This window comes from Mauremys reevesii, linkage group 12 (genome assembly GCF_016161935.1).
Source record: "Mauremys reevesii isolate NIE-2019 linkage group 12, ASM1616193v1, whole genome shotgun sequence".
In the NCBI taxonomy this organism is placed as follows: Eukaryota; Metazoa; Chordata; order Testudines; family Geoemydidae; genus Mauremys; species Mauremys reevesii.
Window position 1 is genome coordinate 12,245,637 of NC_052634.1, and position 13,910 is coordinate 12,259,546.

Genomic DNA, 13,910 nt, shown 5'->3' on the forward strand with positions numbered 1-13,910 from the left:
CCTGGCTTATTGCTTACAGCTGTGCAAGGCAGAGGAGAATCAAGTTTTTTGCCCTGCTATGGCAACTTGTATCTAGGACTCCCTTGTTCCTCTCCAAAGTGGGGAGGGGGTGCAAAGCTGTGGGGCTCTGTGTACTGCAGGGAATATGCTGTATGGCAGTGGTTCTCAACCAGGGGCCTGGGGGCCATGAGCAGGTTTCAGGGGAGCCACCAAGCAGGGCTAGCATTAGACTGGCTGAGACCCAGGCCAGAAAGCCAAAGCCCCACTGCCTGGGGCTGAAGCTGCAGCCTGAGCAACTTACCTTCACAAAGCCCCCCTGTAGAGTGGGGCCCCTGGCAATTGCCCTGCTTGCTACCCCCTAATGCTGGCCCTGGCTTTTATATGCAGAAAAAACAGCTTTTGTGGCACAAGTGGGCTGTGGAATTTTTATAGCCTGTTGTGGGGGCTCAGAAAGAAAAAGGTTGAGAACCCCTGCAGCCTAGCACTCCTTACACTTGCTGGGGAAAGCTACAACCCTGCTCTAGGACCTGCTTTATTAAAGGCCTAACCCCTCAAACTTGAGAGCCGAAGCAGGAACAGCCACACTGCTGTTAGCTATCTGGAGCCCTGCTAGCACAAGTGTGCCCACCCCAGGCTGGGAGGCTTGCTTCCAGCTGCAGTGTAGACACATCGAGAGGGAGGCACTGACCCCAGAGGAAGTATGAGGTAGTGGTTAGAGTGCTAATCTAGACTCAGGAGATCTTGGTTTCATTCCCTGCTCTGCTACAGACTTCCTGTGTGACCTTGGGAAAGTCACCTAGGCCCAGAGCCTCAAAGATACTTAGGCTCCTAAATGCCAGGTACAATAGAAATAGGAATTAAGCACCTAAATACTTTTAAGGATCTGACCCTTAGTCTCTCTGTGCCACAGGAATGGAGGCGATATAAGTACCTAAGGCTATGTAAGAACCTAACTGCACATCAAGTTGTTCCTGATTAACTCCATGTGTGGATCTTTTATGCCAGAATAAGTGGAGAGGATTAAGCTAAACAGGAACACTGCACTCTTATTCTGGAGTAAGAGTGTCCACACATGGAGCAAATCAGGAATAACTCCATGTGAAGTCAGGCCCTAAGACAGGTAGATCTCCTGAGTCATAGTCCAGTATCTTTAACCACAAGATCAAGTGAGAGGCAAGGGCTGCAAGGTAGAGATGGTCTATTTGTGTATTTTCTCAGTCTTTGAGCACTTAACAAGTGATACCTAAAAATGGTAACTGCTAATGAAGCTTGGTTGTTTAATACTAGAGTTGGGATCACACTGTAAAGTTTGGCCCTCACCTGGATCCAAATCTGAATTTCCCAAAGCTCAGCGGTGTTTGGATCTGATGCTCTGGTTCAAGCGGATCACAGAGACCAGACCTGTTTCCAGTTATGAGCTTTCCTAAAGCTGGGGAATGTCCGAATTGGGAAATCCCATTCACTCATCTCCATGTCAGCCAGGTTTCACTGTAATTACCTGGGTCAGCCATGATAGTTACGTGGTTAGGTAATTATAGCCGGATGCTTTTGTAACACTGCATTTCTAATATCTCGTTCCTGCCTTGTTGATCCAGGATGCAAGTTCTCATGAGCACCAGCCTCCTCCATGATGGTATAAAATCAGAAAGAGAGCAATCTCATGTTTAGACTAAGGGACTGTGGGCCAGGGAACACCTGAGTTCTATTACCGACTCTCTATGGGAAGTCATTTCACTGTGCCTCAGTTTCCCCATCTGCCAGCAGTGAGGTGAGGTGTAATTCACTAATGCATTTTAGGCTGTAAATTGAAAACACTGGAATGGGTTTCTGGGTTGCAGGTGGGCTTGGTTTGAGAGAGATCCGGTAGGGGAATGGGAATTGAAACAAGGGGTGCTTGGGAGGTGTGTGGCCAGCTCTGGCTGGGAGGGCAGATCCTGCTCTAGCTACTTTAGTGTTTGTGGGATTTTTACACCACGTGGGCTCGTGTCTTTCCTTTGGCTGCCCCAGATGTTACACTGTTGATTATTACTTGCTAGTAAAAGCCACCTCAGGTCCCCAGGATGTGCTGCATGAGCAGAGACCGTGTTTTGAATTGCAGCAGTATTTTCTGTGCTGCCGCTTCCCTTTCACTAGGTGGCACTGAGAAAAGCCTCTCTGTGCTGCTCTGGGCCTTTCCCTTTCCCCTTTTGCTGGTATCTCCTTGGCAGAGGCACATCCGGCCGCTCTCAGACAACAGCCCTGAGCCACCAGCCCCAGGTCCATTTCTTGGCAGGAGAGGGGCCAGCAGCTGGCAGGGGAGCAGCTGCTGAGCCAGCCACAGATGCCAAGCAGAGCTGGGAGAGAGCAAAGGAGCCAAGCACCAGCAATGCCTGGCAATGCAGCACTCAGACAAACCCGTGACGTATTCCAGCGAGCACCCAGTTAAGGCCCTCTGGGTGGCAGCGGGATTTGAGAGCCCACTGGCTTGGCAGGGGGGTTATAGGGAAAGTTGGGGTGCAGATGTGGGGGAGGAGGGACTAGGGTCACTCTCCCCCTGTGATCTGAAAAGCAGGAAGCTTTTCACGCAGCTGTAGTTTTTAAAGCAACTCATGTCGTTCCAGGAGCCAGTGGTTTTAAAGGGGACTGGTTGGCCTGGCTGGTTTGGTCTTACCTGGGGCTGTGACGAAGAGAGAGGCCAAGGTGCCTTGGCAAAGCGGCTCCTCGCTTGCAGGACTGTCTGGGTGTTGGGGTTTGGCAGTCAGCAGAGAGTAGTTTGTCTTTGCCTCTCCTGTGTCCCAGCTGGTTGGATGTGATATTTACTAGGTGCTGATCTGCCTGGGCTGGGGAAATACCTTTCAGACTTGCAAGCCCAGCACCAAGCTCCCTGGTTCTTTCGATGGAAAACCAGAGGATGCTAAAGACGCAGGAGTCCTGCGCGAGCCGAGGCAGCGGGCTGAGCGAGCTGGTAGGGAACAGGAAGCTGATGGTTTTGGGGGCCCTCTTAGCCTGGTTATTCGTCGTGCACTTGCTGGTTAACGTCTGGCTGCTTTGCCTCCTCTCTGGCTTGCTGGCGGTGTTGGGGGGATGGCTGGGGTCCCAGGCCGTCATCGGCACCCGCAGCCGGCTCCACTTGGAACGGTTCGTCCTGCTGGAGAGCTGCCCGCAGAGCCCCGAGGCGGAGAGGGAGCTGGACGAGGAGATTGACCACATGATCCAGAAGATCATCCGGGACTTTGTGTCCTCGTGGTACCGGACGGTCAGCAGCGAGCAGGGCTTTGAGGAAGAGGTGAGGAAGGCTATGACAGGCCTGGCCCTAGAGCTCAAAAGGAGGATGGCACTGGTGGACAAGCAAGCCTTGACCCATAAGATTCTCTTGCTTTGTGGTTGCCACCTGCAAAGCTACATGAAAGCAAGGGAGAGCATGGAGGCTGCAAGTGACCCGGCAGTACCAGCTCAGCTGGCAGACCAGCTCTGGCGAGCGTACGGCGAGATCTCTGCCCCACACCCAGCCGTCCAGAGCCCAGTCATGGAAGTGAACTATGCCCGGAGCATTGTGGACCTGTTGCTCCGGGTGCTGGTGCCCAAGCCTCACCTGGAAACTAGGACCGGGCGCTTCGTAGTGGTGGAGCTGGTCACCTGCAATGTTCTTCTGCCTATGATCAAGAAAATGTCTGATCCTGACTGGATCAACCTGTTGCTAATTGGGATTTTCTCCAAGATGGGCAGCAAAGGGGTGAGAAGGGGAAAAGGGGAGGAGCCTCCGTTGGCTGCCTCCCCCTGCCAGCCCACAGTGCCGAATACTTTGCCCCTGAAAGTTGTGGCACCATCTCCAAGGCATTCGGAGCTCCCCAGTTACGATGTGGTGGACAGCCTGGAATGCAACCCCCAGGAAGCAGAACAGGAGAAGGACCTGATGAGCGGAGAGCCTGGTGCTGACGTTGACGGTAGGAAAGCCGGGAGCACGCCCGTGCACTACCCCCAGCCAGATAGTCTGGGTTCCCTCTTCCTGTGTGAGGACTCAGAGCTGGAGTCCCCTATGTCTGATCTCGGCAAGGACTCTGATTCCGTGGTGCTCTTGTCCACGGAGGAATTCCTCACTGACACATTCCAGGATTCCTTTGCAGTGCTGGAGGGGTCGGACGGCCTGGACCAAGAGGACGGTGTGGTTGCCAAGGATGGGTATCTGGAGGAGATCACCGCCTCTAGCTCTGAAAGGAGCGTCCTCCCCTCTGCGCTGGGCCAGTGCCCTGACATACAAATCGACCCCGCAGTGGAGAAGGAAGAAAGCTTGGCCTCTGTCGCCGCCCTGCTGGCCGATCCAGAGAAGCCTTTCTCGAGGCGACCGTCCTTTCTGGAGAACCCAGCGAAGAGTCCCCTGGACCCCAGCCAGCCGCCTCTCCCACTTTACTCCTCCCATACCTTCAGCTTTGAGCCGCTCAGTAGCCCTGACAGCCCAGTCATCATCCAGAACCTGCGGATAACCGGAACCATCACTGCCCGGGAGCACAGCGGGACAGGGTTCCATCCCTACACACTCTACACAGTCAAGGTGATACAGTCACTCCTCTGTTCTTGTTGGAGGGTGGGCATGCAGGAAGGCTAATGCTCTAGAAGAGAGGAGCAGCAAGCTGTTTTAGGCCAAGCTAATTGCCCTCTCCTCTGGGAGCTTTGCCCATAGCAGGTCAGGTTGATATAAATCTGTGATTTCAATGACCAAGTGGAAAGCCTTGATTTGAAATTCTCAATTTCAATCAACTTTTCCATTTGTACTTCAGTTCTTTTCTAAAGAAAGATGTATTCTCCTTGGCTGAGATAATCATAAAAACATGTTGATTTACAACTAAATAGAGCCTTCACATGAGATTTGGTACCTAGGAAAGTATACTATAACTAGCTATATTTATTTAAGCAACTGTATAGCTTAATATTTTCAGAGGTTTATTAACTGTACATTTTTTTTTAGTATGAAAGAAAATGGTGAATGATCTATTGCTTATTTACCACTATTGTGCCATGTTTATTAAGCTTCACCTCACAAGGTAGATGTTTTCCCCCTGATTCTTTCTTTTTATAGAAAAGCACCTTTAACTCAAAGGTTTTGATAGAGGCTCATGGATTCAGCATATTTATTGTTTGTTCAAATGTTTTAAGAGATTATAATAAGTTTAGGCCTTAACATATTTTGTATTAAATTCAGATTTCATTTTAAATAGGTTTATTTTTAAAAACAAAAATGTATTCTAATTTTAAATAACAAAATCAAATCCCATTTAAATTATTAAAAAAAATAATAATAATAAATCCTCCACTGTTATCCACCCCGGGAGGTAATGTGGGCCTGGTGGTTAGAGCGAGAGATCGAGAGTGGGGATTCCTGGGTCCCATCCCCTGGCCCAAGGAGGGATCTTTGTCCCTGAGGTGTGTCTGGTCTCTGCAAGTTAACGACTGACTAATGGTCTGCCCTCTTCCTCCCCAGTATGAGACAGCGCTGGAGAGTGAGAACGCCAACAGCCTCCAGCAAGTGGCCTACCACACGGTGAACCGGCGCTATCGCGAGTTCCTGAACCTGCAGACCAGGCTGGAGGAGAAACCCGAGCTGCGGAAATTCGTTAAAAGTCAGCACTCAAGCTGGCTCCCTGTAAAAGCCCTAGCTGCCTTCCCCACCTCCCTGCCCCTCCTTGCCACCCCTGCATGGCACTGCTTGGCTAAATCTAATGGGTGCCCCATTAAGAAGGTCTGGTGAGCATCCATAGGCCAGCACATGGTGGGTTAACAGGAGGCTAGGATGACCTCAGTATTCCCCCTGCCTCTCTCTGAACTTCATCTGAGTTCCCAAGTGCCCTCTTCTGGCCACAATGAGATATATCCTGCCCCCCATCTCCCACAATGCATATCAACCATTCTCCCTGCTGTAGGAGCCTCTGCAGCATTGCCCAGTCCTTCCTCTTCCTGATATCCCTGCCTGCTGTGCACTGTGATCCACAGCAGCAGAGAGAGGTGTGGGTCAGCCAGCAGCCCTGGACTAGCTCCCCCAGGACGGGAACGGGACTCTCAGAGTGATGGATGGGAGCTGGTCTCCCCATCCTGATTGCTGATGGGCGGGTGCTTCAAGGAGCATCACTGTAGGTTCCAGGAGCAAGCCCTGTGGTGGAGGTGACCAACATGCAACACAAGCACCAAATATGCCTCAACTGAGTGTAGCTCCTGGCTTCCCTAATCCAAATCACTGCAGGGGTTAACTGCTAGGGGACTCAAACCACAAGCAATTCCTGTTCCTCTGCCAAGCTAGTTAGAAGAGAGTACGGCAGGGAGGAGTGTCCATGTCTGGTAGCTGGTGCACATCAAAGTGCAGAGCAGGGTTGGCTGCTAGATTCCTCCTAAGATCTTAACATAGCCCTTGCTGCAGCCCAGGTTGGGATGTCCCTTTCCTAACGTAATGGGGGGCCCTTGATTAAGCAGTGGAGAGCTGGTCAGACAACAGAATTTCCATACCATAGGAGCCTCTGGTTCTGAGAATTATTTTCATTCTCATTTTGAAATGAAAAGTCGGGGTTTTGAAATCTCCTGTACACAGGAAAGTCCATTGTTTGGATAATGTTGAAACATTGTAATATAATAACTTCTTACAGATGATAAATTCTCTCGGGTTGTCTATTATCTCTTAACCAATACCTCCAGTCCTTTGGCATGGCAGAGTCTTGTGTCTTAAAAGACTTGGGATGAAAGCTCTGTATATATTTGAGGCCAGATCCTTTCACCCTAGTTCATGCAGAGCATTAACTTACTCTGCCATTGGCCTATGGGTGTAGTAAGCTACTCCTCAGCATGAGTAAGGATTTAACCCTTTATTAACATTACTGATGCATCTTATTTTTACTTATGCATGTGTCTTACTTTGAAGATGTCAAAGGTCCAAAGAAACTTTTTCCTGATCTTCCATTTGGAAACATGGACAGTGACAAGGTGGAAGCCAGAAAAAGTCTCCTGGAATCGTTCTTGAAGGTGAGATGTTCTCTCGGGTCCCTATCATTAAACAGACTCAGCAGCCTCTTCCTTATGACTGTGATCCGTTTGTGCAGGATCCATCTGTGTGAATGAACAGAGCAGAGTAGTGATGGGCTGGTTAGAGCAGGGGACTAGGAGCCAGACTTCCTGGGCTTTTATCCTGGCTTTGCCACATGTATATGTGACCTTGGGCAAGTCAAACTTTCAGAAATGGCCTCTAATTTTTAATTTTTTTTGATGGGGTGTGGGGAGAGGCAACAAGAGAAGCCTTGGCCTGCTTTTCCCCCTACTGACTCCAAATAATCCATACAAGGCATGACTTTGCCCTCTTGCATTTGATGGAGGAGGGAAGAAATTCAGGGTGGATAGCTCAACAAATACGCTGTCGGAGAGTGGGAGAATTTTCCCTGGGGAGTGGTGGTCGTCCTGTCTCTTGGAACATCTGGAGACTATAGCATAAAAGACAATCTGGTACTGATCACCAGGAGAGATGGACAACAGGCTTTATCAGCACTCATCTGTCTCTGAGGACCCAACCCTGTGTTTTCCTTTGCAGCAACTGTGCAGCATTCCCGAGATTGCCAATAGTGAGCAGGTGCAGGAGTTCCTCGCCCTGAACACGGACGCCAGGATCGCGTTTGTCAAGAAACCCTTTGTGGTCTCCAGGATAGACAAGGTACCTTCATGCCCCTGCATAGCTGCCATGTGTTGAGCTCCATTTGTGTGAACGCTCTCATCCTAACGCATTAAAATATTTTCTCCTCCTAGGCTTTTGTCTGCCTGTTGTTATTTATTAGCATCTAGAGGCCTCAGCTGAGCTCTGGGACCCTGCTGTGCTAGGTGCTGTACATACCCCTAGTTAGAGACAGTCCCTGCCCCAGAGAGCTTACAATCTACATGGCCACAGAAGTGGAGAAATGAAGTATTATAATCCCCTCGTCACAGCTGGGAAATCCAAGGCATAGAAATATCGAATGACTTGCCTTCGGAGTCTGGGTCACTGGAATCACAGTCCCCGGCTTTAACCATAAGACCACCCTTGCTTGCTTTGTGCAAATGGCGTCTGTGACCCAAATTGCTACCCTTCCCATCATAAGCATAGGACGTTGTACGTAACAGAAGGGGAGAGAAGAGGAGACGGAGGGATGGTTCATTCATTTCAATGACCACCTTTCCCACCCCATCTTGCAAGTGCCCGGCTCAGTTGATGAGCTCAAGTGTTGGTGATTTGGAAAGGTACTAACTCTTATGGGATCCTTGTGGATCCTAATGTGCCTGGTGTACCTTTGGGTACTCTTCCCCAGATCTCCTCCTGGATTGTGAGCTCTCTGAACAAATCTCCTGAGTGGTAACCTGTTACCTGATCTCAGGTTATAGGAGGGGTGTAAGATACCTACACATTGTGTTTTTTCCTAGAAAACCTTGCTGCACAGATATTTTAATAATTAGATAAAGATTCATAGTCTAGTAAGAACTAGGGATTGGTACTCATGGGTTCTCCATATTTACATCAGCTGGCCAATCCCTGATTGTTAATGGGCAGGTTTTTTTTTTACTTTATTTAATGAGAGCAATAGAAAGCTTTCAAATCTGTCCTTTACAGATCGGTGTCTGCTTGGGCACCTGGGTGCCTGACTGCTTGTTAAAACCACTTGGGTTGAGGCTTAGCTGAATGCCTGGATGCGCAGTGTATTTGGCTCTGAATGAATGAGAGTGATGCTTTTTATAGCTTCCCCTTTTTCCAGTTTCCAGAGTGCTGAAATATACACAGCCCAGCGCAACAGCCATCTCCCCAGACAGGGTCCTGCCCCTCCTCCCTCTGCAACAGTCACACTGAAAGTTCCCTTGATTTATCCAAAGTCTCAATTTTCCTCTGTCTCCTGTGTTGTTCACACAATCCAGGCTGTCCTGCCCTTGGGGAAAATGGTTCAGACAGGGTCCCTGCATTGAAGATATTACAGTCTAATTTAAACACACTTGACATGCTGGCCAACACTTCCTCTCGTGATGCACCTGGTGCCCATAAACAAAATCAAAGTGAAATCAGTCTCTCTTCCTTTTGCTGTTGCATTAAAATCCTAGCATGTGGCTCTCCCAGATGGAATCTTGCCAGAGCAGTGGCTGCTCCCATGCCCTGAACACCGCAAGCGAGGGCTCTATCCGCAGATGGATCACTTTCAGCGCCTGTCACTCCACTGAACCCCCGGCAGCTCCAGTAGGGGCACTTTAAGAAGTGTCCTGTACGAGCATACGTGCGGTTCAGAAGGTTTAACAGGCCTCTGTCTAAAATGTTACCTAGAGAGGCCCTGTGACTCTCAGGATATGTCTACCCTGCGGGCAGAGGCGTGACTGCAATGCATGTAGACGTCCCTGATCTAGCTTTGATTTAGCTAGCTCGAATAATGATTGCTAGCAGCATCACGGACTGTCCAAGCCCACCCAGCACCCTGGGTACATACTTGCCACGGCTTCACTGCTATTGTTATTCCAACTAGCTAGATCAACCCTAGCGTTGAGTCTGTCTCCACAAGCTGTGAACACCCACCCACGATTGTAGTGTAGGCCTGGCCTAAAGGGGAGCCCCTGTCAGCAATGGGAGCAGAGACGGGAAGGAGAGACTGAAGCTAAGTGGAGGTTTGAGCTGCCCATCAGTTCTTGTGCATTTCTCTGGGCATCTTGGCTATCCCTTTGCCCCTAATAGCAAGGGATAGCTCAGTGGTTTGCGCACTGACCTGCTAAACCTAGTGTTGTGAGTTCAATGCTTGAGGGGGCCATGTAGGGATGTGGGGCAACAAAAAAAAACTTTCAGGGATGGTACTTGGTCCTGCTGTGAAGGTAGGGGGCTGGACTCAGATGTTCTGTCCGTGCCACATTCTTCTTCCTCCTTAGTAGTGATCGATAGCTGAGTTGGAAGCCAGAGGACACCTCTTTCTGGAACATGGTATCTTCCTCCTTCACAAGGAGCTAACCACCTTGCTTTTCCCACCCCTGGCAGATTGTGCTCAATGCCATTGTGGACACTCTGAAGACGGCGTTCCCCAGGTCGGAACCTCAGAGCCCAACAGAAGAGCTCAGCGAGGCAGAGGTGGATGGGAAATCCCAGACAGATGGGAAGAAGGCTAATAAGTAAGGACTCTCTTTTTCGGGTTATGCACAGCATGTTGATAGTATCAGTGGGCTGAATATAGGATAATTAGTGCTTCAAGGCAGCACCAAATACCAGACTTGATGCTGGGTGCTTTGAAATGGTGAGTAATATGCAGCCGTCCTACCTTGTGCTGTGACTCCATTACATTTTACAAATTAAGCAGGATCAACTTGGGTCAGTATGTGAGGAGGAGACCCCCAGGGGAACATTCAGATATTCCAGGAATTGGTGCTGGCTGATGATAGGTGGCTCTCTTCCCATGGGGTCCGCACTGAAACATTGTATTTTGTGCTGTTGGAGGTGCAGTGCATTGGAGGGCACGCTTATGTTATTGAAGGATTGCATTATAATCTTTAAACCAATGCACAAGCAGAACCAGTGAAATGCGGCTTCCTCTGGGGTGGAGAGCAGCTGATGTTTAAACAGCAATTGTGGCAACCATCCACAATACTTTAGGACACAATCCCGAATCCAACTGAAACTGCAAGGGAGTTTGGGAGAGGAAGAATGTAATTTCAATCCTTGAGTTTTGATTTGGTCCAGACTTGGGGGTTAATCCCTACTCCCCTTACCCAAAGTTCCGCAAGCTCTTTGCAGTGGCCAGTGGCATGGCCAGTGAATGCTGGAGTGTTTACCCTGTGGCATAAGCTGAGGATACTGCATGTACTTTGCTACATAAGTGTTTACTATCTGCTGTTGCTAAAGTCAACAGAAGCTGCTGGTCAACGTGGCTGGAATGCATGTGTGTGTATACATATGTATTTTCCTGAAAGGGGGATGTTTTGCTTCAAAAAGTTGCTCTGAACAGTTTTTTTTTTAAATCAGATTTGGAGCAATCTTGGCTGGAAAGAACATTCCTTAGCAATAAACAGACTTTTTAATTGATCCAAAAAGCAAACGGCCCTTCCAGATCCTTCAGAACTCTCTGTGTCTGCACATTTAATAGCTGAGTTACACAATCCTACTTAGGGCAATTGATAGCAAAAGGTTTTATGAACATGTGTTATGTTACTGTATATGCTTGTGTATAAGTGGCTACCGCTCACTGAATAGAAATCTCTATTTTTAGAAAAGAAAAATTGACCGGTATAGGAGGGCCTGTGTGTGTGTGTGTTAGCCAGTGGATAAGAAAAGAGCTATGCACATGGATCTATATGGCGGGAATTCCATTCTATTTATTATATTGTTAATCAGAGAAATCTGGGGCTAGAAGGGACTTCGAGAAGTCATCACATCCAGCCCCCTGCTGTGGCAGGACCAAGTAACCCTAGACTAACAACCTCCCTTGGAAGCCTGTTCCAGAGTTTAACTACCCTTATGGTTAGACAGTTTTTCCTAATATCTAACCTAAATCTCCCTTGCTGCAGATTAAGTCCATTCTTCTTGTCTTGCCTTCAGAGAACAATTGATCACCATCCTTTTTATAACAGCCGTTAACACACTGGAATTCTGTTATTAGGTCCCCCCTTAGTCTTCTTTTCTCAAGACTTAAGCATGCTCGGTTCTTTTAACTTTCCTCATAGGTCAGGTTTTCTAAACCTTTTATAATTTGTGTTGCTCTTCTCTGGACTCTTTCCAGTTTGTCCACATCTTTCCTAAATTGTGGTGCCCACAATTTGGCACAGTACTCCTGCTGGAGCCTCAGGAGTGCTAAGTAGAAAGGGACAATTGCCTCCAGTGTCTTACATACAACACACCCCAAAATTATATTGGTCTTGTTTTTGCAACTGCATCACTTTGTTGGCTTATATTCAGTTCATGATCCACCATAATCCCTAACTCCTTTTCAGCACTACTACTTCCTAGCCTGATAGCCTCATTTTGTAGTTTTACATTTGATTTTTCGTCCTTCCTAAGTGTAAGACTTTGCACTTGTCTTTATTGAATTTCATCTTGTTGGATTCAGAGAAATTCTCCAATTTGTCAAGGTCACTTTAAATTCTAATCCTGCCCTCCAAAATGCTTGTAATCCCTCCCATCTTGGTGTCATCCGCACATTTTATAAGCATCATCTCCACTCCATTGTCCAGGTCATGGTGGTTGGTTAGGGCACCCAGAGCTCTGAATAGGCATGTTGGGTTCTTTTTATTATTATTTTAAGTCTGCATTTAGAAAAATGGTAACCAGTGTGTAAGAAGTGGATGTATACATGTATGTGTATAGAACCACAGTACTATAAGGCTGGAATGGACCTTAATGGGTCATCTAGTCCATGCTCTCCATGCAAAGGCGAGATTAAGTCAACCCTAGACCGTGTGTGTGTGTACACACACACACACACACACACACTAGCCCGAGCTGCACTGTCACTGTTGCAACATCCTATCAGTGCTTCTCTGGGCCAAAGCACCAGGCAGACCTGCAGTCTCCTCAGGAGGTGGGCGAGGCAGCGGGGTGCTTGCAGGGCCCATGGCTGTCACCGACACCTGCATGCTGTGCTCACCCTGAAATCTCCCTGTTCTGGGTCAGAAATTCCAGCCTCAGACGCTGAGCTCCTACATCAATCTCTATGGCAACCCGTCCCAAACACTTGGCATGGGGAAACAGAGGCACAGAGAAGCGAAGTGAGTTGTCCAATGTTGCACGTAGGTTCAATGGAATTGCTGGGACTAGAACCCAGGAGCCCTGGCTGCTGCTGTTAACCGCTAGACCATGACTGCATTACAATCACTTGGAGTGTGTATTCTGGGTACCCACGTGGTCTGTAAGCCCCTATGGAGACTTCCTTTGCAGGAGACCCCTCCCCGTCCCCGCCCTTTTATAGCATGATACAGGCAGGGCTTATCGCGGCATCTACAGGGCCATTCATGGTATGTATCCCATGCTGCTATACATTCAAAAATTGCATAGGACCTTTGGAAATTTTACCTACTGGGTGGTCTGCCTAGGGCCACTGGGGGTTATAGGCAGGGCTGGCCCTAGACCAAATGGTGCCCCAGGCGAGGAACATCTTTGGCGCCCCCACTCTCTCCCATTTGGTAAGCTTTTGAATACCTTATTTTTTTATTGCATTTTAATTCATTCATTTTTCACTAACCTCCTAGAATGTTCTGGACCTTGGTAGAATTTCGTGGAACCTTCCAGACTCTCTGAGAACGGCATTTCCCAGAATGTTCTCAGCCACGTGAACAAGGTTCGCAATATCGCAGCTGGGCTCTCACTTCACTTCACTCCGTTCTTATACCTCCCTGACTGGCTTGCGACGTCCTACCCAGCGAGGGCCTGGCTGACAACATTCTAGAAGGTTCGAGGGAAATGTAGTTCTCAGAAAGTCTGGAAGGTCTCACGAGATTCTACAGAGGTCCAGAATGTTCTAGGAGGCTAGTGAAAAATGAATCTACATACGGAATGCCTGAAACATGTCACTTCAGACGTTCTACTTTCCCTTTTGTCACTAACAACAGAAACAGCCCCCCAAGCCCGGTGCCTCCCAAGCTTGGCACCCCAGGCGGTCGCCTGCCCCTTAATCTGGCCCTGGTTACAGGACAGATCAGAGCTGGTTTCCTTTCACAGCAGGGTGGCTTTCCGTGTTCTTAGCTGAAGCTTTTGCAACTCCTCACATCCGATTAAGGACAAGGCATTAAACTCCACTCTGTCTCTCTTCCCCAGGCCCAGGCTGAGGTTCCCGTCCAGTAAAATCGCTCCAGTGCTGAGCGTGGCCGAAGCACATGAGAAGATCCTGTACGGCCTGAGGGAGGGCAGCACTGTGAGTGCGGATCCCGCCCGAGGATGCTGGTCAGGTGGCCAGGACCATGGGTCTTTGGGAGACCGTGTTTGA

General features: G+C 48.8%; 1 protein-coding gene across 5 annotated transcripts in view; it reads left to right on the forward strand.

Moving 5' to 3' along the window:
* Positions 1-1,075: 1,075 nt before the first annotated feature.
* The window catches only part of SNX19 (sorting nexin 19), a 48,038-nt gene continuing 35,203 nt past the window's right edge, over positions 1,076-13,910 (forward strand). Inside the window, exons 1-8 of one of the 5 annotated variants that reach the window (XM_039496479.1) lie at positions 1,076-1,187; positions 1,596-1,768; positions 3,080-4,528; positions 5,456-5,594; positions 6,881-6,981; positions 7,541-7,660; positions 9,980-10,110; positions 13,742-13,838. In XM_039496479.1, the coding sequence (XP_039352413.1) occupies positions 3,188-4,528; positions 5,456-5,594; positions 6,881-6,981; positions 7,541-7,660; positions 9,980-10,110; positions 13,742-13,838 (1,929 nt within the window). In that variant the 5' untranslated portion in view covers positions 1,076-1,187; positions 1,596-1,768; positions 3,080-3,187. Of the gene's footprint in view, positions 1,188-1,595; positions 1,769-1,869; positions 4,529-5,455; positions 5,618-6,880; positions 6,982-7,540; positions 7,661-9,979; positions 10,111-13,741; positions 13,839-13,910 lie in introns of those variants that run through there. The other 4 variants (XM_039496483.1, XM_039496482.1, XM_039496481.1 and 1 more) reach the window with 4 other exon arrangements.